This window comes from Cyclospora cayetanensis, unplaced genomic scaffold, assembly GCF_002999335.1.
Source record: "Cyclospora cayetanensis isolate NF1_C8 unplaced genomic scaffold, CcayRef3 CcayRef3_contig_143, whole genome shotgun sequence".
Taxonomy (NCBI): Eukaryota; Apicomplexa; class Conoidasida; order Eucoccidiorida; family Eimeriidae; genus Cyclospora; species Cyclospora cayetanensis.
This window is the reverse complement of record NW_020312085.1, coordinates 7,607-28,072: the sequence shown is the minus strand read 5'-3', so window position 1 is coordinate 28,072 and position 20,466 is coordinate 7,607. Positions and strand designations below refer to the sequence as shown.

Here is a 20,466-nt window from a genome sequence, read left to right as displayed (position 1 = left end):
ACGGTCCCCTCGCAGCTCCTGCGTTAAGTCTCCGACTTCAACCCAAGGTATTTTCTGCTGAATACTCCACGTAGAGGAAACCGTCGTCGGCCACGTGCTGTTCATACACTTCTTGGATGAGGGCCCCCGCCTTAGGCGCCGTATTTTCTACAAAGAGGTATATCGTCTTCTCGTGAGTCAGGGGGGCCCCCTGCGAGGACGCGCACTGATTGATGTGCTTGTGGATAATGTATTTAAACTCTCCCACCAACATATTCATCGGCACTAGAAACCTGAGGCGCACACCCACGGCAGCCACGATAAAAGCCTCTGTATGGGTTGGGCGAGGACAAACGCCCCAAGAGATGCACTCCAAACAGCGCTCGCAACAGTGACAACACCACGGCGATAATGTACGGTCACTGGCGGATGACATGTATGGGCAAAAAACACAAAAGTTGAACGTCACGAAAGAAGCAGCCGCAGCATGAGCCAAAAAAAGCAGGAGAGGGGCGGGGCAGCAACCGGATGGGGGGAAGCATGATGCACACTTTTTCTTTTCTATAACGGGGAGATCTGAGCGGGGAGCTTTTTCGCAAATGACAGGAATGCGGTTAGGGTACTTTGCGCGAATGCGGCGCGCCTCCGCTGTCCGCTTCTCTGGATCGCAACGCACAGCAACAAAAAGACGAGCCTGCCGTGCCTTATGAGACAGACAACTTTGAAAACACCCTCGCCCCATCAATCCTCCAGTCACGCAAATAATCTGTACTCCGACATGTGCGTAGATGCTGCGGTAAAACAAGTCGCAACCGTGAACCCTGAAGGCTGCACCGACAGATGAGGCGTACCGAAGGAAATCTCGTCCCTGATGGACGGCATCTTTGTGCCTTTTTCTGTAACAGCGGTTCCCACTGTTTGTGCTACTCCAAACACTAGCGGCACGAGCGTTTCTGATCCTTCCGTTGCTCCTTTCCCGTTTGCTACTGAGCCAAGGGACCCTCTCAAAACGGTGCAGGCCACCTGAGCGGGTATATGACTGTATAACGCAACTGACAAGGCTCGGCAGCACTGCTTGAATCTGCGGCTACAGGCGATGCCGGAATGCCGCCGCTACAACAGCTGCTGTCGTCCTCCGCCACAGCAGCCGCTATTGCCGCGGGGCTGCTGCACCAGCAGGGGGCAGCAGCGGCTCTAGTGGAAGGACTTACGCGGCTCTTGAGCCGTACGTACACCGCACGTGGAAACGACTCCACGATGCAGAAGTCAATCTTTGTGTAGCCGGATCTGCTTCTGCAAAAGGCGCAGTAGCAGCAGCAGCGGCAAGGGCAGCACCAGGGGTTGCCGCCGGTCTTGTAGTCGAACAGAGGGTGATATGGCTTAGACAACACAAGCCAAAGTGAATTAAGACGATGTTTTTCAATTGCAACTTTCTATTCGTGTGCTGCAACAGCGGCAGTCGCGGCAACAACAAGCGCCTTGAACAGCAGCCTGCTCGACGAGCCAGAAACACTGTAGCTGCAGCATCACCAGAGGTCGCAGCCGCAGTGTGTCTGGCCCTAAGATGTAGAGTTCATTTATTATGGCTTCGAATAATTCAGGCGGTATTCTGTTGCCTTTGCTATAGTTTGCATTGCTGCTGTTGCTGCAGTGAGTGCTGCTGCTCTGCTGCTGCGATGCAACAGAATCCCGAGCGGCCCCACGGTAGCAGCAGGTAAGAGCCAAAGACAGTGAAGTATCCGTTGCAAAGGGTTAGGAGGTTTTAAGGGAGAAGCCAAGGAAAGGGCAGAAGGCACGGGGAGAGGCATCCCTGCGTGTGTGTCTCATGTACCGCCAACGCTGACACACGGTCGCTGCATAACATTGTGACTTCTGCAGAAACGCCAGGGGCAACGTGAGGCTCATGATGCCAGTATACGCATAGCAGGCTTGTCAGTCGTGAAAAAGAAGGCACTGGCATCATACTCCTAGATTGAATATCCCTCTACGCCTTCCACTACACTCTACCCCAAAGCTCGGTGCCTCGTGCCTCTACAGCTCATGCGCTGTGGCGCAGAGTCCATGAGAGGGCTCGGGGTGTCAACACCATTGTACGCGCAAAATGCGTGTCAAGTCCGTGCACAGCGCAGAAAATTATATTCGTTGTGGTTTACCTGGAGTTGCAGCACCCCAGAATCCATTACACTGAACACCCGGTACATTGACCCCCTGTTTCGAGAGGAGTACCTTAGGAGCTTTTCAGCTAGATGTGACTCTATGATGCAGCAAAGTCCAACGCTGCTGCTGCGAGCAGCCCAACAGCAGCAAACGTTTGCTGCACAGACGTGTAACCACCCTTTCGGCGCACACAGGCCCTCCGCCTCGCTCGGGTGTCACTTTGCGTTTCAAACGAGCTTTAAGCATCGCATCGTGCTGCCTCCTCTAGACATGTGCAGCAGCCGCCAGAGATAGCACTCGTGCAAGCCTCTCTGTTTTACCGCAGCTTCTGCTGCTGCTGCTGCCCGTTTTTGCCGCCACCCCGCTGCTACTGCTGCTTGAATTTTCATCACAGAGCAAGGCGATTCGTGGCACCGCTAATGTACAGAACGCCCCACTACTGCTGCCGATGCTGCTCGCTAAATCTCTCATCATGTAACAAGGCGATTTCGCGCTGGGGCCTGTGGCAAGTGTTCCGAACCAGCAGCACCAACACAGAAATTTGTGGATCCGTTGTCGCTGCTTCTCACGAACGCGCTAAAATGGCGCTTTCATGAAACTCCCTCACTCGGTGGCAACCGGAGAATCCGTCAAGTGCTTAGCTGCTGCCCGGATCTTCCAGAGCCGGCCCTAGGAAGACAGGGGCTATCCGCAGGAGCGCCACCATCGCCACGAATACGCGCAGCCGCTGTTGCAGTCGTCGCACCAACTGATGCTCCAGGTTTCCGACGGAGGGGTCCTCGTCGGGGAATTTCAACGCGAACATCGTGGTAGTGATGGGGTTTCTGGCTTGGCTGCACAAGCAAACGCAGCGCTGCACCAACACCTAGACCGCAGCGGCGATGTTCTCACCCCTGCTCTGCTCACAAACGCTCTCCGAGTGCGTCTAAACTAAGGGCACTGCTGAACTGGCTGCGCGCTGGGGGGTCAGGGGGGGAGAGGGGAGGCCCTTGCCGTGTAACACTAGCAACAGGAGGCGCAACTGCGGAGTTTTTCCCATGAGCACCGGCAGCCGCTTCTGAGGACGGGCTGACTATTCTCAGGCTCTTCAAGCAAGGGAAACACAGAGTTCTAGAAGACATGACCTCACTATTCCTAGGCTTACCTGTGAGAGGTCCCTGAGGGCGCTTCCTCGTACGCGGCTCCTGCGGCAGCCGCTGTTGCTGCTGCACTCCCTGCCGCTGCTGCCGTCCGTTTCCTTAGCGCGAGCCCTTAGAGGCATAAGGTGAGGCCAACTCACTGATTACAAGGTAGGGGTATATCCAACTCACAGGATCAGCCTCGCGCATGCAGCAGAACCGGACGGCAGCAGCGCGGCAAGGGATGCTGCCGCTCGCGCAGGGGCCTCTTCGTCCTTTGCACCACACGAGCCAAGGCTGCAGCCTTCCGCAGCAACGCCCTGGATTTGCTCGTCCTTCATCTCCTCCCCGACTACTCTTAACTTATTGTGTTCTCGTTTTATGTGGAAGCACCAGCAGTAGGCCACGTGGCTTCCCAAGATGCAGCAGCAGCTGTAGCAGCAGCAGCTGCTGCCGCCGTGTGGCTGTTGCTGCGCTGCCTTACCAGGGCCCCTGAGACGCTTTTAGGGGGCCTCCTGAGAGCTCTCCATTGCACCCCATATGCTTTTTCTGGAGCACTAGGTACTCCACGCTTGCCCTCAATACAGGGACTGGACAGAACCTCACCCCAGCAACCGCCACAGCTGCATCGGCAGCGAGCTCCACCGAGCACGGGGGTGTCTTCCCCGTCAAACGCGCAAGAGGGCCTCCAAAGGTCTCTGCATCGGCTGCTTGTGTGTCTGCTTCGTGGTGGCTGCACTGGGTGTACACCGAAACGGGGTAATAAGGCATTATACCGCCGAGCGTGCGTCCTGCATTCCCAGCGCTCAGAACGCGAATGCGGCCTCATCGACTTGGGGAATGACATGGAGCTACCGTTAATTTGGCAACAGCAGCTGCAATAGCAACAACAACAATACGGGCTGCCTTCATTCCTGCCGCTGTCCCTCAAAAGCTTCCATGTTTCGTTGCCATGAGAAGCCTGCTACAGCAGAGGCAGAGGCAACAGCAGCAGAGGCAACAGCAGCAGAGGCAGCAGCAGCAGAGGCAGCAGCAGCAGAGGCAGCAGCAGCTGCAGCACCAGCCGCTCCCCGAGGGACTGCTGCCGCATCAGAAGCAGCTGCAGCAACAGCAGCGCCAAGGGCAGCATGAGTGCCAACACCCTGAACTGCGAGATTCGTGGCAGCTGTCAAAAGGACAAGAACGCCCTCAGCAGGCGTTTAGAGCTGGCGTTGCCTCATTGGATGCTGTCGTTAAGGGCATGTGCTGTAGACCTCAACAGCATGTGGGGGGGAGGCAGCGGGCTTTGAGAACCTTCCAGCAGCAGCGGATCGGACTGCAAGAAGAGCAACAGCTACGGCGGAAGACAGCGGCCTCCCCTTTGGAAGGACTTATTCTCAAGAGAGGAAATGCGTGGCCATGTAGGCGCCTCTAAGAGCATGAGCGCATATGGCTACTGCTCCTACTACTACTGCTAATCCTACTGCTACTGCTCCTTCTACTGCTGCTCCTACTACTGCTGCTCCTACTACTGCTGCTCCTACTACTGCTGCTCCTACTACTGCTGCTTTTGCCGGCTTCGTCAGTTGTGTGGCCTCTTTTCCCGCTTCTGTCTAATGCAGTTCGTTTGTGTGGTTGTTGCTGCTGCGTTGAGCTGCAGACACGTGGACAGTGCGTGCAGTGCGGCTGGCGCCTCCCCTGCTCCTGTACTATGCAGCGGAGGGCTCTGCGAGATCTATGTGGTGGCGATCATCTCCGTCAGGAAGCGCAGCACCAGCACGTCCGCCGCGGGGTTCCTTGCGGTTAAGCAGTCGCAGTCTTGTGTTGCATCCCCCCTTCCCACTGGACTGTCTGGGGAGACAAGCGGCCTTCTTTGTTGCAGTGATTGCGGACGCCGCTACTACCCCGTTGTGTTGCCCCAGCTGTTGCAGCGGCGTTCCTAAGCGGAGAGAGGGTGGCTGTCTCTGCACCAATATGGCATTGCTGCTCAACGCCGAGGAGCAAGAACCACTGCTGCATCGGCTGTCCAAGCCGCGTTCCGCGGGCGTAGGCACGGGGGACCTAAACAGCTCCTCTTGCTGTTGCTGCTGTCACGATCTTGCAGAAGTGCCGCCGCAGACGCTGACTGCCGCCTCTCTCGCACGAGAAGAATCGTCAACCCTCAAGAACCTCCCCGCTCTGTGGAGAGCTGGCGGTCCACGCGCGCCGCGGCGCGCATGTGTCTCCGGTCGCGTCTCTCCTTCTCTTTCGTGCGCGACAGGCGAGCCGCTCGAAGATTCTGGAGCTGTTTCAAAAGCGGGGGCAAGGCCCCTCGAGCTCCGGAGGCCTGCTGCACTCTCGGGTGTCTTGTTGGACCTTGAGGGAGACTGGCATGCCGAGTCGCAAGCCGCAGCGACGGCGGCTTTGGAGGACGAGGCTGCACTGCGTGCAGATGGCTGGCTGGGGGAAATCCCCAGAAACCTCACGAGGCGTCTGCAGTGGAGCAGCAGGCAGGAGGCAGCCGCACCAGGAGGAGGAGAAGCAGCAGCAGCAGTGTCAAGAGAGGCGTCTGCCGTTCTCGCGGACGCTTTGACGCGTGCGTTTCAAGCGGCGGGAAGCCCGAAGTTTCTTTTCGCCTTCCGCAGCCTAAAGGAACAGCAGACGTGGGCAGCTGCCCTGGTGGCAGCTACAGCTGCTGCTGGAGGCACTGCCGCTTTCGGGGGTGCCCTCGGGGAAGCAGCTGGAGAACCCTCTTTAGACGCCAGACACCTCAGCCCACAAGGCGCAGTCTCGGGGAAAGCACCAGCAGCAGGAGCAGCAGAGGCAGGGCGCTCGTCTGGCAGCATTTCGAGGGCAGCAGCGCGGTGTAGGGCCTCTAGCAGCTCGAGTGTTCCTTCTGACGCCTCGTCTCTTCATAATCAGTCGCTGTTCGCTCCCACAGCAGCAGCAGCAGCAGCGCCATCTCCCCGAGCGTCGGAAGAAGCCCTCGCTTCGACGCAGTACATAGCCGCACCAGAATGCTGCTGGAGCAGCACCCGATGCACTGCCTCAGCAGGCCCGACCCCGCCGATTTCCTCGAAGGCTTTCAGACGACTTCCAGATCCCGTCCGTAGCAAGACTGCCGCCACGCGGGAAAGCAGCTGGTGCTCCTCTTCTCCCCGAACAGAGCAGCCGCTCCAGCGAGACGCCTCCACCGCCTTACACTACCACGAGCTGCCACACCCTCACGAACCCAGACAACAACAGCCCAGCTGTCTGGACGCGCTCTTGTTTTTATTGGAGCACCAGCAGCAGCACTTGCTGCAGCACCATACGCAGCAGGATCCAGAGGCACGGGGGGAACCCCAGAGGATAGAGCTACTAGGAGGCGCTATCGAGGCGGTCCGACAAGGCATTCGCCGCCACAAGGAACAACAGCAACAGCAAGAATGGGGGCTTCTTCCCATCACTGCTGACAGGGAGCTGGTGCAGGCGTTGGTAGACGTTCAACACGCACTTGTTCCTGAAGAAAACTACGCCGCTTCTGCTCCGCATCCTCCTACTCCGAGTTCGGCTCCTGGCGCCACGGCGGCAGCGCCCCCCGTCAGAGCGACTCCTGAGGCACCCTCAACTGCTGCCATGGAGGCAGCTGCCCAAGATGCCGTTTTTGCAGCGGCTGCTTCTGCAAGCGCCCTCGCTGTAAGTAATACTTCCTGCAGAAACACCACAGCACCAGCAGGGAGGCAGGTTACGGGGACTGTCGATGAAGCGGCAGCTCCCACCAATGCAGCCTTGGCACCTACGACGGCTCCAGCAGGCGTAGCGGCAAGTGACGAAGCCCCCCTTCCTGACGCTTCCATACGCACAGATTCTAGTGCCACGGATGGACGAGAGGACGTCGCCCATATAGGTGCTGCTGTCTTGAACTCCCTGCCTGCAACGAGGACACCTGCGGCTGCAGACACGTGCGCAGCGGCTGGCGAAGCGTCAGCAGCCGCTGTAGATGGCGAGGCTGACACAGCAGAAGGCACAGCAGATACAGCACCGGCCTCCAAACCGCCTTTGACCGGTGCTATTGGGAGAGACCTGCCACAGGGGAAACAAGACTCCAGTGTCTCTAAGCACAGCAGCAAGTCGCTAACAACTCCACATTATTCGAAGGGGGCGCGTGAGGTGTGGCGAACAGAATCGGCGGATGAGGAGCTGCTGCATCCCGTGTCTAGGGCGACTCCCTCTCCGGGTTGCTCTTCTTTGCTCACGGAAAGTGAGGTTACTTCGGAACTTGAGCAGCAACATGAAGAGAAGCAGTTGCTGCAGTCCTTGGTTCTCGAGCTGTTGGAGCGTCTGCATCTGCAGCAGCAGAGGCACCCGGAAGACACGGAAGATGCACGGGCTCTAGCGCAGCTGAGAAGCGGTTTCGTCGCAGCGCTGCTGCCCGAGCAGCAGGCGGAGCATGCGCAGCAGCAGGGCCTCGACCACGACCTCGAGCAGACGAAACTTTTGCATGTGCACCGGCAAACGCTTCTGCAGGACCAGTGGTGGCTATGGAGTGGCAAGCAGGGCGGGGAGAAACAGCGCAATGCTACAGAGGTAACAGCAGGGGCCACCGCTGCTGGAAGTGCGGCTTCCGCAGTCATGGCGGCTCAACAGCAGCTAGTGCTCCCTCCAGAAGTGGAGTTGTTTACCCTCAGCACGCCACAATGTCTTAGCTCGAGGAGCAGCGAAGCGGGTGACTAGCTCAGAGCAGCAGCACTACAGTTGCAAGCAACTTTTTGAATCGCAGTGCAGCGAGCCTCCCCAGTGCGGAAGCTTTGCCTCTTTTTGTGTGAATATCAAGCGCAGATGCGCACGCCACGCACCCGAAGCAGATTCTCCGATCTGTCACTGGCCGATTTGGCGTCACAAACGCCATTGTTGGGGAAGCAGCGGGGGAGGGGGGTCAAGGGGCAGCAGATCAGGGGTGTACTGTGGGAAAGGCATGGACAGGTCGGGGGGTAGGGGAGAAGGCCGCTGGCTTTCGAGGGCCGGCACCGTCTCTCCGGCCCGATGCAATTGGCTTCCTTTTTTTAGTTCCACTTGTTTTAAACTTTCAGAGAGAAAGAGAAAGACGTTCTTAGACGCATCACTACGAAAGGCACAGAGGGTTAGTGTATCCAGGTCTTTTCGTGTCGGGTGCTATTCTGGCCTTTTTTTCCCAGCTTCTGTCTATCTGTCACTAACAGGCCGAACACCACAGCCCCTCGTTCCTTCATCTAACTACTGAATACTCTGCGCCTTCGCCGCACTGTTCAGGCACCCGGGCAGCTCTGCTTCCCTGACACCCAGAGTTTCCACGTCGGCTACATAATATACGTATCTATATCAATATACATCTATATAAATGTATCTACATAGAATATCAATGTATATCTGTAGATATATATCTATGTATATAGATTCTCCCTGTTTCGTTCCTTCGCTTCGTACATAAAAAAAGGCAGTGCTTTCCGCTTCGTCCTAAACCCTAGGGAAGAGGCACCCTGAAAAGGACCGAGTTATGAGCTGGGGAGGGGATAAAGCCTTCCCGTCGCAGGCCTTTCTCAGCCAGGGCCCCTTACGAGCAAGTTGAGAGACTGCTGAGTCGCAGGTGGAATCGCTTGCCAGGCGTCCGGAACGTCCAAACGCAAGCAACTGCAACACAGGGCGCGCGCACACAGACAGAGAGCAGCGACAGCCTCAGCGGAAAGCACACGTAGGCGCAGAGGGAAAACTGGAGGGCACTAGTCATAGGAGTAACGGCCGCATAGTGAGTTGCCGCATGGCTAATCGCTCAAGCCAAAATTTCCAAGTGTTTGGATAGTGCTTTACGCCGTGTTCTTATGATGGATCAAGGCGTAAAGCTTACCTTAAGACAAGGGCTAGTAGCACTCGGTCGCCCTTCTGTAGAGACTGCTTCTTGGATGCATCGGCAAGGCCCTTCAGCGTTCGCACAAGTCCTTGCATCTGCTCTGCCTTTCCTGCTGCTTCCGCTATTACCGCCGGTTGCAGCAGCAACGCCATGTGCCAGGCAGATAGAGACACCAAATCTCGTTGTTGCAGCTGGAAAAAGTGGGGGAGCACTTGCTGCCGCAGGAGCAGCGTCCCCGCTACCCCAACCTCCTTGAGAAGAGCAGCACTGGCGTTTTTGCTGCCTGCGGGTATATTTGTTGTTTCTGCGTCTCTTATGTGCTCTGCAGCAGCAGCAGCAATGGAGCATACCGTGTCAGCTGGCGCACGAGTGTCGCCGTCTGACGCGCTAGGTGGCTTCGGGGGAAGAGCTCCTCCACTGCTGGTCAATACATCGGCGGCTACCCGTAGGGCATCGCATATCAGGCCCTGATGCTTCACATGCGTATTCGCGCTGCTGCTGGTGTGCTGCAGCAGCAGCAACGCAGCCAACAAGGCCTCGGTTCCGCGTTGACGACAGGGCAGCAGCATCGACGTGCTGCGTAACAACTGCCCAAGTGTCTGAGCAGGTATGACGACGCGAATCTGGTGGTGGCGTTGTTGCTGCTCCTCATCGCGTGGCGACTGCAAAGATGGATTCGCGACAAGCTGCAGCAGCCCTTGTGAATGAGCCTGGTGCAAAAGAATCAATAACCGAGCTGTCCAGTCAAGAGCCCACCACAGGGGAAACTCCACGGCCTCTTTGTCGCCCTCCGAGACACTACCACCGGACGATCCGCCGTTAGCTAATACATGACCGCCTGCTGTCGCTCTGCGGAAAAATCGATGCGCTTCTGTTTGTTCCGAGAGGCACCTGAAACATTCAGAGACGCCGCGAAGGTCTGCTGCCCCTGCTGAAGGCTGCTGCAGTTGCTGCTGCAGTTGCTGCTGCAACACAAGGACCTGCTGCTGCACCATGCGCTGAAGCAGTGGCAGGTCCAGCAGCTTCAGCCGCTGCAGGGAAGTTGCTGCTGCAGCAGCTATGTTGGCCTAAGGCAAGCACCACAGCAACAGTGAGTGAGCATTCTAAAGAAGCTATTTGGACGGCAACAGAGGCATCAGCAAAGGCAGCACTAAAGGCAGCACATGATGCGGACCGATTGCAGAAGAAGCTCCTTCTGTCTATCCACCAGGGCGATTAGGGCCTCGCGCGCAGGCCGTGTGATTACAGAAGCAGCCGCAGCGCCACGAAGCAAATCAACAAATGCTGCGGCAGGAAGCGACGACCTGCCGCTGGTGTCTGGATCGGGAGCATCTTCATCAGCGATGAGGCGCTGCATAACTCTCTCGAGCAGCAACGGGTCGCCTACTCCTGAGACAAAACAGCAACGCCAGTGGCAGCAGCAGCACGGGATGAGGGAAGAGAAACGCGCGTTCCTGCTGCCCCTCCTGGCCAGCCGCAGACATAAATATGCCAGGAACTGAACGCGTGCTGCTCCTCCGCCTGCAAAAGGGCCTTATGACAGGCGTCGATGAGGCCCTGGCCTGACCACCCAAAGTACAGGCAGTCGCTTGCGCAGCAGCGACCACTGCAACGTGTCATCACTGGGGCAGAACTAGCAGGTACAATCGACGGCGTACCGCATTCCATGGCAACGCGCACTGCAGCTGCACAAACAGGAGGAGGGAAGGCGCCTGGACAGGCCCTTAGAGGACTCAAGAGGGCACAGAGCACCCGCTCAGGTCCGGTGTCTAGCCGTGTGCTGCTGCCGTCGGGGTGCTCATCCTGCTGAGGACATGAGGACAGCTCGATGTGGGCAGGCCTAGCCAGTTCAGCAAACCTGCACGCCTCAAAGCACAAACGCGTGCGCGTGAGCCTCTCTTGCGTTCGGTGCTACCGCTGAGGAGCTTGCCAACGGCACATGCAGTAACAACAGGAAGAGCAATCGCTTGGGCAAGACCGCTCGCGTGTCTTACGCTACGAGGTGGCGGGCGTAGGACGCCGGTGTTGGGAACGCGGAGGCAGCATTAAAACACGGTAACTCTTGAATTAAGAAGTCTGCAGCGCTCCCTGAAGCGATCCTCGACGATGCAGCCGTGACGTCGTGCTGCTGTGGGTGCTGCTGGAGGGCAGCGGAAGCAGCCACTGCAGCGGAACTGACTCGCCAGTGCTGCAGCAAGTGGGCAGGGTCTGCACAAGCCGCTCGAGGAAGAGAATGTTTACACACGGCATCCATCGTCTCCTTCCGCAGCAGCTTGAGGGGCAAGAACTGCTGCAAACGCTGTGCAAAAGAAGCAGCCTCTAGCAACTGCTGCTGCTCTTGTCCTTCTGACGTGATAGCAGCAGCAGCTTGTGAGCGTGGGGCTGCAACGGCGTTGGCGAAGGCCAAAAGCAATGGCACGTCCAAGCGGTCCAGCCTCCAGAAGAGCACCTGTTCTTGCGCCTTTTTTGCGGCAAGAAGCGCAGTGATAACCCGCGAGTCGACACCAGCCGCCGCCAGTCTGCTTGGGGTTCTAATACTCGTGGCGCTGTTGCTGCTACCGGCGCAAAGAGGACCCTCGCACGGGCTGAGTGCAGCACGCAGGTCTGCAGTTGCCGTCTGCAGCAAAGAGCACGCAGAACTTCGCATGAGAGAGGGTGAGGGGACGTTGCAATACGAGGAGGGGTGGAGATAGCAGTAGGCCAATAGGACCGCCAGGCTCTATACGCAGTCCAAAGAAGCTGCCACTCCACAGCCGGACAGAAGGCGGGGAGGTCCCCGAAGCCTCTCCTGCAAAGCTCTTCTTAAGTGCCAGAGAAGCTGTTATGAAAGGCCGGAATGGAAATCTCACAGTGAAGCGCATGAAGAGTTGCGCATTCATTTTTAGCGCGGCGGAAGCGCACTGCTGCAGCAGCAGGACGATCGCGTGCTGCACCTCTGCGGGGAGTTCGAAATCCCAAGGGGGTTGTTGCTGCGAAGGTCTTCCAAAGGAGAAAGAGCCCTCTATCAGTGCCGCCAAGAGCGCAGTCGATGCGTGGAGGCCTGAAGTCCCCTGGAGAGAAAGCAGTGGAACTGTAGCAAAGCACGCACGCACCGAACGCCATACAGCCTCCTGGTGAGCAGCCTTGGCCGCTCCTGCAGCCGCAGCAACAGCCAAACCTCGAAGGAGGGCATTCCAGCAAAGGCAGCAGCAGCGCGCGCAGACGTACCTTCATGAGCTGCAGCGAGGAGAAACTGAGAGCCGTGCCCTTTCGGGGGAGCGACCCGTGCAACTGACAGAGCAGCGCTTCCCAGCAACTGGGCACTTAGCTGCGTGCAAAAATACCACATGACGGAAGGGTTGTGCTGACTAATTTGGAGGTTTTACGGCTGCTTTGTGCGCACCTCAAATGGATGGCATTTACAGACTGCTAAGTAAGCAAAAGACCTTCATCCCTTCCTTCCTTCAGCCCCCCACCGCCGCAACCCCGCCTTTTGCCGCCATTCCATGGCACTCGGAGACCCCTTCTCTCCGTGCTGCAGATCATCTATTGCTGCTGCATCTGGCAATTCAACTGCTGCTGGAGCATCTAGAGCAGCGCGATGAGCAAGAGCGCACGAGCCCCCTCCCCTGAGGTAGCTACGAAGGCGCACTTGTTTGATGCGAATGGTGGCATGCCTGGAGAGGCGGTCAGCAGCTTCCTTGAGCATCGCTGACTGCTCGATATTGCCTGTGCCTGTTGCCTCCTCTGCAGTGCGAGCCTCTGCGTCCATTGAGGCTGCAGCAAGACCAAAGATACACACCCGCAGGTGTATGCGCGCAGCAAAAGGAATGCTGACTACCACCAGCGCCCTAAATCGGAAATGCCCACGTGGACATTCATGCCGTGACTAGCACAGCGGCATCAGCACCACCCGAAGCCTCCTCTTCAGCAGCGGCAACCCCACAACCGAACCCCCGGGAAGCAACAGCAGCAGCAGCAGCACCAGCACAATCAGCAGCAGCAGCACCATCAGCAGCACCAGTAGCAGCAGCACCATCAGCAGCACCAGTAGCAGCACCGGCGCGTGCAGCACACTCAAAAGTCTGTTATACTCTATCCTCTCCAGAGCGAACAGGATATTGGCCAGCTGCTGAGGCGTGAAGCTCCCCGCGTCAGATAGGGACACGGATTCTGCACGCAGCACGCAACACCGTCTGCAGGCTTGCCTGCTGCTGCCACTCACAGACGCCAGTGCGGCTTCGCTGCAGGCTGCTTCGAAGCACCACCGGGCCCCTAACGCTAGTAGCCAGCCTGTTAGGTCAGTGCGATGGATTTAAAATTCTCATTAGTCCTTCCGTCAGCAGCACACGCAGGCGCAGCAAGGCAGCAACACGGCGTGCAGGAAGTCACCAGCGATCGCGCAAATGATATCCTTCCTGTCGAAGGCCTTCAAACGCACGATGGAATGCGCTACAATGGCAGCCAGCGCGTTCGGGAGGACGGGAGTCCGTGAGGTAACAGCAGCAGGCAGACCGGAGGTCTTTATATCGGCGATGCCTGCACTGCTGCTCCTACTGCCGACGCTCACGCAGCCGTGAAGCGCTCCCATCGGGTTCTGAGATTCCCGTAGAAGGGCATCATACACCTGGTCGCATAGGACATGTCTCCGCTCTGCTGCAGCGAATGCATGCAGCAACGTTATCAGCGTTTTCTGTCTCTGCTCGCCCTGCTGATAGCCCATCGGCGCTTGATGCTGCTCGAGCAGCTCAGGCTGTGCGGGGAGCTCCGTGGAGAGCAGGATGTCATCCCTAGCTTCGTTTTGCGGCGCTGCCTGGCCTGCTACTGCTGCTGCTGCTGCTGTTTCCCCCTGTTGAAATAGCGGCCCCCGCGCAATAGCTGATCCCAGAGAATCAAGCAACGCGGGGGAAGTCAATCCAAGCTGTACGCAAGCCAGAAGGACACGCAGCGACCTCTTACTTCTTCGAATGAGCGACGCGATAACGATCTTGGCAAAAGGCCATACGTCAAAGGGGTGCAGCGAGATGGAAGACCAGATGCCACGGGCGGCAGAGCACACGTGCAAAAAGTAGAGTTCGCAGAGCGTGGGGCCATTCCTCACCTTTGCTGAAGCATGCAACAGCAAGACCTGACTGGATGTTTCCAGAGCTTCCGCAGCGCCAGCCAAGCGCACCACTATAGGCTCTACCGTATCCGTAGCTGCAGGATTCCGCAGAACACAGCACGCACTCGGCGGCAGCACATGCGCATCAACAGGGAATCACTCAGCTACAGCGGCAAGCAGGCCCAGAAGGCTTCGCGTCAGCACAGAAACACAAACAAAGGGCAGGGGGAGTATCTCACGGATGGGGACGCTCTTGCGAAGGCTCGCTGCGGCGTGCAGCACGGCAACTGCCTGAGACTCGGAAAATCGCTTGTGATGCTTGACAAAGTACGTCAGGAGACTCCCCACGGGCAGTCGCAGCTGCAGCAGGAATGCCCAAACCAGCACAGTATCGCCGCTCGCATCCAAAGGCAGCAATAGCGGAGGAAAAGACAGGTTCTTTAAGGGTCTAAGAGAAGTTATAAACAGATCCCGCAGCGCCTTGGCGTTTGAGCCGTCGGAAAGACCTTAATGCCCCATCAGGAAGTACCCAGAATCGTACCTCGGAGTGCAACGTTGCTAAGGCGCTGTAACACGCCCCCACCTCCTGTGGCGAAAAGTGCTCGATCTTGTGCGGCTGCGTAATACAGGCCGATACGCCACCAACGTGGCAAAGGAAAGACATTTGACGGGGGCAGAGGAGTAGGGCCCCTTCGCAGATGGAGCACGTGCAACAGCGGGAGGGGTACAAAGTCAGCAGCAGAGTGTCGCAGACGCGAGGACTGCTAGAAAAAAGCACAGTGCAGCAAAACGGCTAAGGGCGAGCACAGGCAGAAGCAAAGAGAAATAACGCGTCCAGAGAAGCACAGCAGAAAGACCGGGAATCATCAGGTGCAAAAGGCACGGAAGGGGACAGCAGAAAAACACTGCGGCAGTCGCCACTCGTGTAGCTTTTGCGGCAGAGGATCTTAGAAGACGTCGAGAAATCCAACTAAGCGCAGCACCGAGCAAACAGAAGGACTGGCTATGAATGCGAAGACCTAAGGACTAACTAAGGAAGCGTCTGCCCTCTTGTGTCGGCGTACTATTTCTGCGGCCAAGACCTCGACGGTCTGCGAATCTGCAGCGCCGAAGGCTGCAAGAGCTGAGAGACAGTTGGCGAGGTGCTGAGGCTTCATGTCCGCAGCAACACGGGCAGCCCGGCGTTCCAGTGCTTGCAGCAAGTCGCCATTGCGATAGGCCAGCCGGTGAAGACTGTGCAGCGCAGGGGCAGGCAACTCAGCAACACGTGATCCCAATATGCAGCGCACAACGCTCGGCAGCAGATCGAACCTTCCCCAGATCCCCTACCTAAACTGCTCTCCTACGAAGCCACCCGTGCGCTGTGTGCGATTTCCGGACCATTTGGGGACTTACGCATTAAAAAGGTTGGAGACGTCTTGAGCGCAACACTCGTTGATTTGCTTTTCGGCGCGGCGACAAACAACACCCAGTGCCTCCTCATGACGAAATGCCATGCTGCAGCAAACAAACGGCCAACGTCTGTGACTGCAGCACCCTGCCAAATGCGGAATCCCCAGCACTACATACAGAGAAGGCCTTCAGCGGGATCGATTTTTCATGCTATTGCTAGACCCTCAAACCCTACAGCAGTACCGTGCGAACGCATTCGCAAGGAGCGCAAGGGCGCGAGCCTCATACACCAGTTCTTTGTCTTTCTGCACAGGGAGAAGCGCAACAACGGATCGATGCCAACAAAATATGCCCTCCACACAAGGGAGCCCCACCCCCCCAAGCACAGCAGCTCGTACTGCAGCGACAGGATCCCTTACTCGCGTTCTCCCCCGCCTTTCCCCCCCAATGGACATCGTTATTACGCCAACAGAGCGTGCGAGAAGCGCCGCAGTGCAGCAACTCCTGCACCTGTCTCTGTCCCCCTGCCGCTTCTCGTACAGCTGCACAGACCAACCGCCCGGAATCCCTCACAAAAACACGTACGCGTATCAGCATCTCTGCAAAGTGTGGGAGCAGCTCGTGAGGAGTATACGCAAGTCTGGAAAACGCGTTCAAGAGCAACGCCGCCTGGAGGCCGCTGAATTCCTGCGGCAAAACAGCAGCATAGCAACAGCCAGCGGATAGCTCTTCGGGAGCCGATCAGGATGCTGCAAATAACACAAGCCTGAGAACTGCTTGAAGATTTTAAAGGTTTGGATCAAAATATTTTAAAGGGTGGAATCAAAACGTTTCAAGGCTTGGAATCAAAAGACTTTAAGGTTTGGCTCCAAGGCTGTCAAAGAGAGAGAGAGAGAGAGCCTGAGGCTCACATTTTTGACTTCAATGGCTCGAAGTTCGAGTCGTCGCAAAACCTGCGTATTGTGACGTTTGGCTGTTGCTAGGGCAGCAGCAGCAGCAGCTATGGCGGCGGGAGAGAAGGTGTTAGCCAAGAAGAGCAGGCGTCTATCCGCCTCCCTCCAAAATGCACCAGAGTCGAGGTCTTTTGCTGCGGCCTCCCTAAGGGCAGCGCACAGTCCGGAGGGGCTTAGGGTGCCAACAGCGGAGAGCGCGGGAGGTAGCGCCCGGCGCACTCGTTGGGGCCTTAAAAAAGAAAATCTGCGGACACGCGGCTGCTGCAGGTGAGCTGAATGTCGCGAAAAGGCGGGAGTTCGCCAAGAGACGGGCTTCGGGAGATGCGAGATATGCTGCTGTGCACTGGTAGTCCTTGTAACAAGCGCACCAGCGCTCATCGACGGAAAGGACCTGGTGTCGCCTCCCTGAGCAGGGCCTCCTGAAGGAATCCGTCTGAGGAAACCCTTTCTCAAGTGGTATCCCAAAGCCATGTTCATTTACAGCGAGCCTGGCGCTACAAGGCCCTCCAAACATGCACGCGCTTACTGTGAGCCGCCAGCTCCTCCTGAAAGCCCGCACGGTCCCCCCTTCCCCCAGCCCGCAGCGGCTTGCAGACAGCAACAACAGACGCACACACGTTTTCTAAGCTTCTTAGAAGGCGGCATCGGCAGCCCCCTTTTCAAACAGCCCCGGGGGCGTTGGACGGAGGAATACCGAGTGGGTCCCTCGCCAGGAGGAAGCTCGTGGGTAAACACGGCTTCTTTGAGCTTTTAATAGTTCAACCAGAGTATAAATTACAGTTTAGAACAATCGGAAGCCCCGGATAAAAGCGAGGTACCATAGGGGCCCAGTTGTCTGGGGGCCCCCGCTCAGGGGAGATGGGACCCCCAGACAACTGGGCCCCTACGCTACCTCGCTCTACAGCAAGGGCTCACCGGCAGTGCAAGTGTGAAAGGTAGCTCCGAAGAAAGCAGAAGCTCTCGCCTTTGCTAAGTGCCGTGCGTCTGGCCGTTACGGGCTATCCAGGTCCAGGAGCGTAAACTCCTCCGAGTGCCCTTCGATAATGGGATCCTGAGGATGTGGGGTGGGACGTGTACACCCAGCTTGGATTGTACGTGTGTGCAGGTGAATGAACTACCTAAGGGGAAGTCTCGCGAACAGTGCTCTAAGCAGGTGGCCATAAGACTTTTTTCAACTCTGCCCAGTCACTGCGCCGTACGGCATTTTAACTCTCCTTCCTCCACTTAGCCAGTTGAAGAGGCATGCAGCGAGTGGTGTCTTGCGCCTCTATCCGGGCTGCGGTCACTGCATGCCTGCTTCTCCATGAATGGGCCGTTGGGTACTCTACCCTTGCGCCCTCTGTCAGCTTGCCCTTTTCCCTCGAGTCTGCCGGCTGCGTCCCAAAGTCCAAGCACTGCACGTCAAGGGAGCATCCAAGAAACGCATTGAGCAGGTTCTCTCACGCATGTGCGCTTAAACAGTCAGCCCCACTTCACTCCGTAAGACAGGTGCAGAAGCCCCCCAAACGCCTGGCAAGATTTGGGGCCTCGTAGAACAGGCCTACATTCTAAGTAGAGGCCCTCCTACGGCCCCACATCGGCCTTGTGCCCCCTTAAGCCCATGGTGCTGGGAGTTTCTAGATGTCCCAGCCGGCACGCCTGCATCTACCAAGAGCAATAAACGAGAATTAGACGACGAATACGGCATACAAGTTGGGGGTGTACGTAACAACAACCACCCCATGGTATTGCACGGCCAATGGCGGCGGCTTCTTTCGGGCAAAGGTTTGATGGGTCCCCGTCACACAAGACAGGGCTATCCAGGGGCGCTCAGGGGGCCCCTTCGTGTTTGAAAAGAAAACTATATGGCAGACTCTGAGTCTGTTGCCTCCTGCTCGTTTCATCGGAACCCCTTCCGGGTATCCAAACAAAGAACATCTGCCTCTACTGCTACTGCGAGCGCTAGAAGCCAAAGAATATTGATGCAGCCCTACCAAGAGCATCACACTCCCTAGCACCCTCACCCGAAAGGCGGCACTGAGCACAGCAACCGCTTCGCAACACAGCTCTTGGGTACACAACGGCCGCCTACAAGGCGGAATTCTCCATAGAAACCTCCATGGCGCCTGTAAACCCGCAAGAATGCACCGGAGGAAGAAAATTTACGGCAGGAGCAAGGCCATCGCGACACTAAACAGGGAACAGCACCGCCATGAGAAATGAACCACACGAGCAAAGCGGCAGCGGTGTACGTACTCGTTCCGGCATCGGCTTCTCCCGCAGTTGCTGCTGCAGGAGCGGCAGCATCGGCAGTGGCACTGTTGCTGAAATACGCATCAAGGTCCCGGTCCAGCTGCTGCTTCACAACGTCATCCCCCATGTAGGCTTCTAGCTGCGCGTCCAAACCTTCAGCGGTAGCAGGGGGCCCCCTGGGCCCTCCTGCCCCACGTCTTCCACGACCACGCCCGCGACTCCGACCAAAACGCTGCTGTTGTTGCTGCTGCTGGGGGCGGCCTCTGCGGCGTGAGGCCATCGCGCGGCCGAGTCCGCCAATGCGACCCCCCCGTCCACGGGGTGTATATCTGCGAATACATACTCTAAACCCTGAGGAGCGGAGGATGAGCACGAGTATCCAGCGACGGGAGGCCGGCTCCATCTACCCAGGGATCGGTGTATGGCTCGAATTTCGAACCCTACAGGGCTGACCGGTTTCTATTGTAGCTGTAAGAGGGGCGCGATATCGCCGTGTTGCGCGAAGGAACCTGGAGCTTTCCCCTGCCGCGGGGTCTGAAGGAGGGGTTGCGGCCTGCAGGAGGGACACCGGAGAGCATCCTAAACCTTTAATCCTAAACCCCAAACCCGCATGCGCCAGTTCAGCATCACCCGGAGGCCAGCACCAACCACATCTTCCTCCATTTAGGCCGGCGGGGGGGACTCTCTGGATGCCTCCCAGTATTCCCTTAGGGGGCATCCTGAGGAACCGCCACCTGGAAGCAGAAGGGAAGCGGCGTGCCAGGTGCCCCTGGAGAGAGGCCCTCGGAAGAACGGCAGCAGAGGGAGAACAGGAGGCGCGGGATTCGTTTTCCGCGGAAGCTTTGCGCGGCTGACGAGCCTTGGCCGGAAACACGGTTCTAGCAATACTTGCCAGCTAGCGCCAACAGGGCCCCTGCCGCAGGAGTTCTGTCTTGAGGAGGCCGCATGCCAGCCCCCCCTCTCGGGTCACTTCTGGACGGTTGGGGAAGCAGTAGGGAAGAAAGGGAGGAGTAACTGGAAGAGATCTCACCCAGCTGACCGTCGCGGCCCCGGTTGTTGTAACTCCGCACCATCTTCAGAACCACAAAGTGCTGCCCGTGAAAGTTCCGGGGTGTAGGCGTCGGGACCTTCGTCCTGGGTGTACGTTCGTATGATTGCAACCACGCACGAATCCTGGGGGCGGACTCCTGCCTCTCGCCGGCTGCAAAGCGGTAAGCTACGATTTTTCACGATAATATGTTTTGATTATGCCCTGACACTTGCTAGTACTGGTACTATGACTACAAATTAGGAGTGCTGCTGCTACTGCTGCTGCTGCCGCTGATGTTGCTGCCGCGGCCGCCGCTGCACCTCCTCTCGCCGCTGCATGAACCTGCGGCTCCCCAAGACGTTTTCCCGATAAAAGTGAATGGTAATAAGAAACACAAAACAGCACTTTTCTGGCGCTGCTGCTGCCCCCGTGGTGCTGCTGCCGTTGCCTTTGCTGCCGGCATGCCAGGGGAGGCGCGGTGCATGCAGCAGCAGCAGCAGCAGCGGCAGCAGCAGCAGCCCGAGCAGCAGGAGCAGCAGCAGCCGCAGGGAGGGCCGCCGCAGGAGGCAATCGAGACACGCCCCCCGCCTCCTGCACCTGCGGGTATCTCTGTGTGCGCCACACTGTAATGCCACCCAGTCTAGATACTAGGGTGTATGTTTCTAGTCCTTTTATTGTTGCAACACTTTGTGCCTAGA

At 57.6% G+C, this 20,466-nt stretch overlaps 3 protein-coding genes across 3 annotated transcripts; 1 reads left to right on the top strand and 2 right to left on the bottom strand.

Annotated features, from left to right (window-relative positions):
* Positions 1–37: 37 nt before the first annotated feature.
* LOC34617860 (autophagy-related protein 8) lies at positions 38–861 on the bottom strand. Its single transcript, XM_026336724.1, has 3 exons — positions 831–861; positions 531–639; positions 38–272 (listed from the first exon to the last, which is right to left on the bottom strand). The coding sequence occupies exons 1-3, from the start codon at positions 859–861 to the stop codon at positions 38–40; spliced, it is 375 nt and encodes a 124-aa protein (XP_026192509.1).
* Positions 862–4,206: 3,345 nt separating this feature from the next.
* LOC34617858 lies at positions 4,207–8,308 on the top strand. The gene is made up of 8 exons (XM_026336713.1): positions 4,207–4,302; positions 4,420–4,654; positions 4,894–5,157; positions 5,494–5,658; positions 5,749–7,101; positions 7,177–7,455; positions 7,644–7,781; positions 8,034–8,308. Exons 1-8 carry the CDS (start codon positions 4,207–4,209, stop codon positions 8,306–8,308), a joined length of 2,805 nt encoding a protein of 934 aa, XP_026192498.1.
* Positions 8,309–8,770: 462 nt separating this feature from the next.
* On the bottom strand, positions 8,771–16,008 carry LOC34617857. The gene is made up of 14 exons (XM_026336712.1): positions 15,797–16,008; positions 15,557–15,658; positions 15,226–15,394; positions 13,450–13,978; positions 13,152–13,230; positions 12,710–12,908; positions 12,286–12,385; positions 11,928–12,148; positions 11,073–11,695; positions 10,737–10,936; positions 10,253–10,467; positions 9,429–10,145; positions 9,076–9,353; positions 8,771–8,861 (listed from the first exon to the last, which is right to left on the bottom strand). Exons 1-14 carry the CDS (start codon positions 16,006–16,008, stop codon positions 8,771–8,773), a joined length of 3,735 nt encoding a protein of 1,244 aa, XP_026192497.1.
* Between the last annotated feature and the right edge of the window lie 4,458 nt (positions 16,009–20,466).

Coding starts and splice junctions, on each gene's coding strand:
- LOC34617858 (XM_026336713.1), top strand. CDS start 4,207: ATGAGAAGCCTGCTACAGCAGAGGCAGAGGCAACAGCAGCAGAGGCAA. Junction 4,303..4,419: donor AGCAGCAGCAGAGGCAGCAG/CAGCTGCAGCAC, acceptor GATTCGTGGCAG/CTGTCAAAAGGACAAGAACG. Junction 7,782..8,033: donor AACAGCGCAATGCTACAGAG/GTAACAGCAGGG, acceptor TATCAAGCGCAG/ATGCGCACGCCACGCACCCG.
- LOC34617857 (XM_026336712.1), bottom strand. CDS start 16,008: ATGTCCATTGGGGGGGAAAGGCGGGGGAGAACGCGAGTAAGGGATCCT. Junction 15,659..15,796: donor CTTGCGAATGCGTTCGCACG/GTACTGCTGTAG, acceptor TGTTTGCTGCAG/CATGGCATTTCGTCATGAGG. Junction 12,909..13,151: donor TTCGCTCTGGAGAGGATAGA/GTATAACAGACT, acceptor TTTCCGATTTAG/GGCGCTGGTGGTAGTCAGCA.
- LOC34617860 (XM_026336724.1), bottom strand. CDS start 861: ATGCCGTCCATCAGGGACGAGATTTCCTTCG. Junction 640..830: donor CAGGGACGAGATTTCCTTCG/GTACGCCTCATC, acceptor GTTGCGATCCAG/AGAAGCGGACAGCGGAGGCG. Junction 273..530: donor CCCGTTATAGAAAAGAAAAA/GTGTGCATCATG, acceptor TGTGCGCCTCAG/GTTTCTAGTGCCGATGAATA.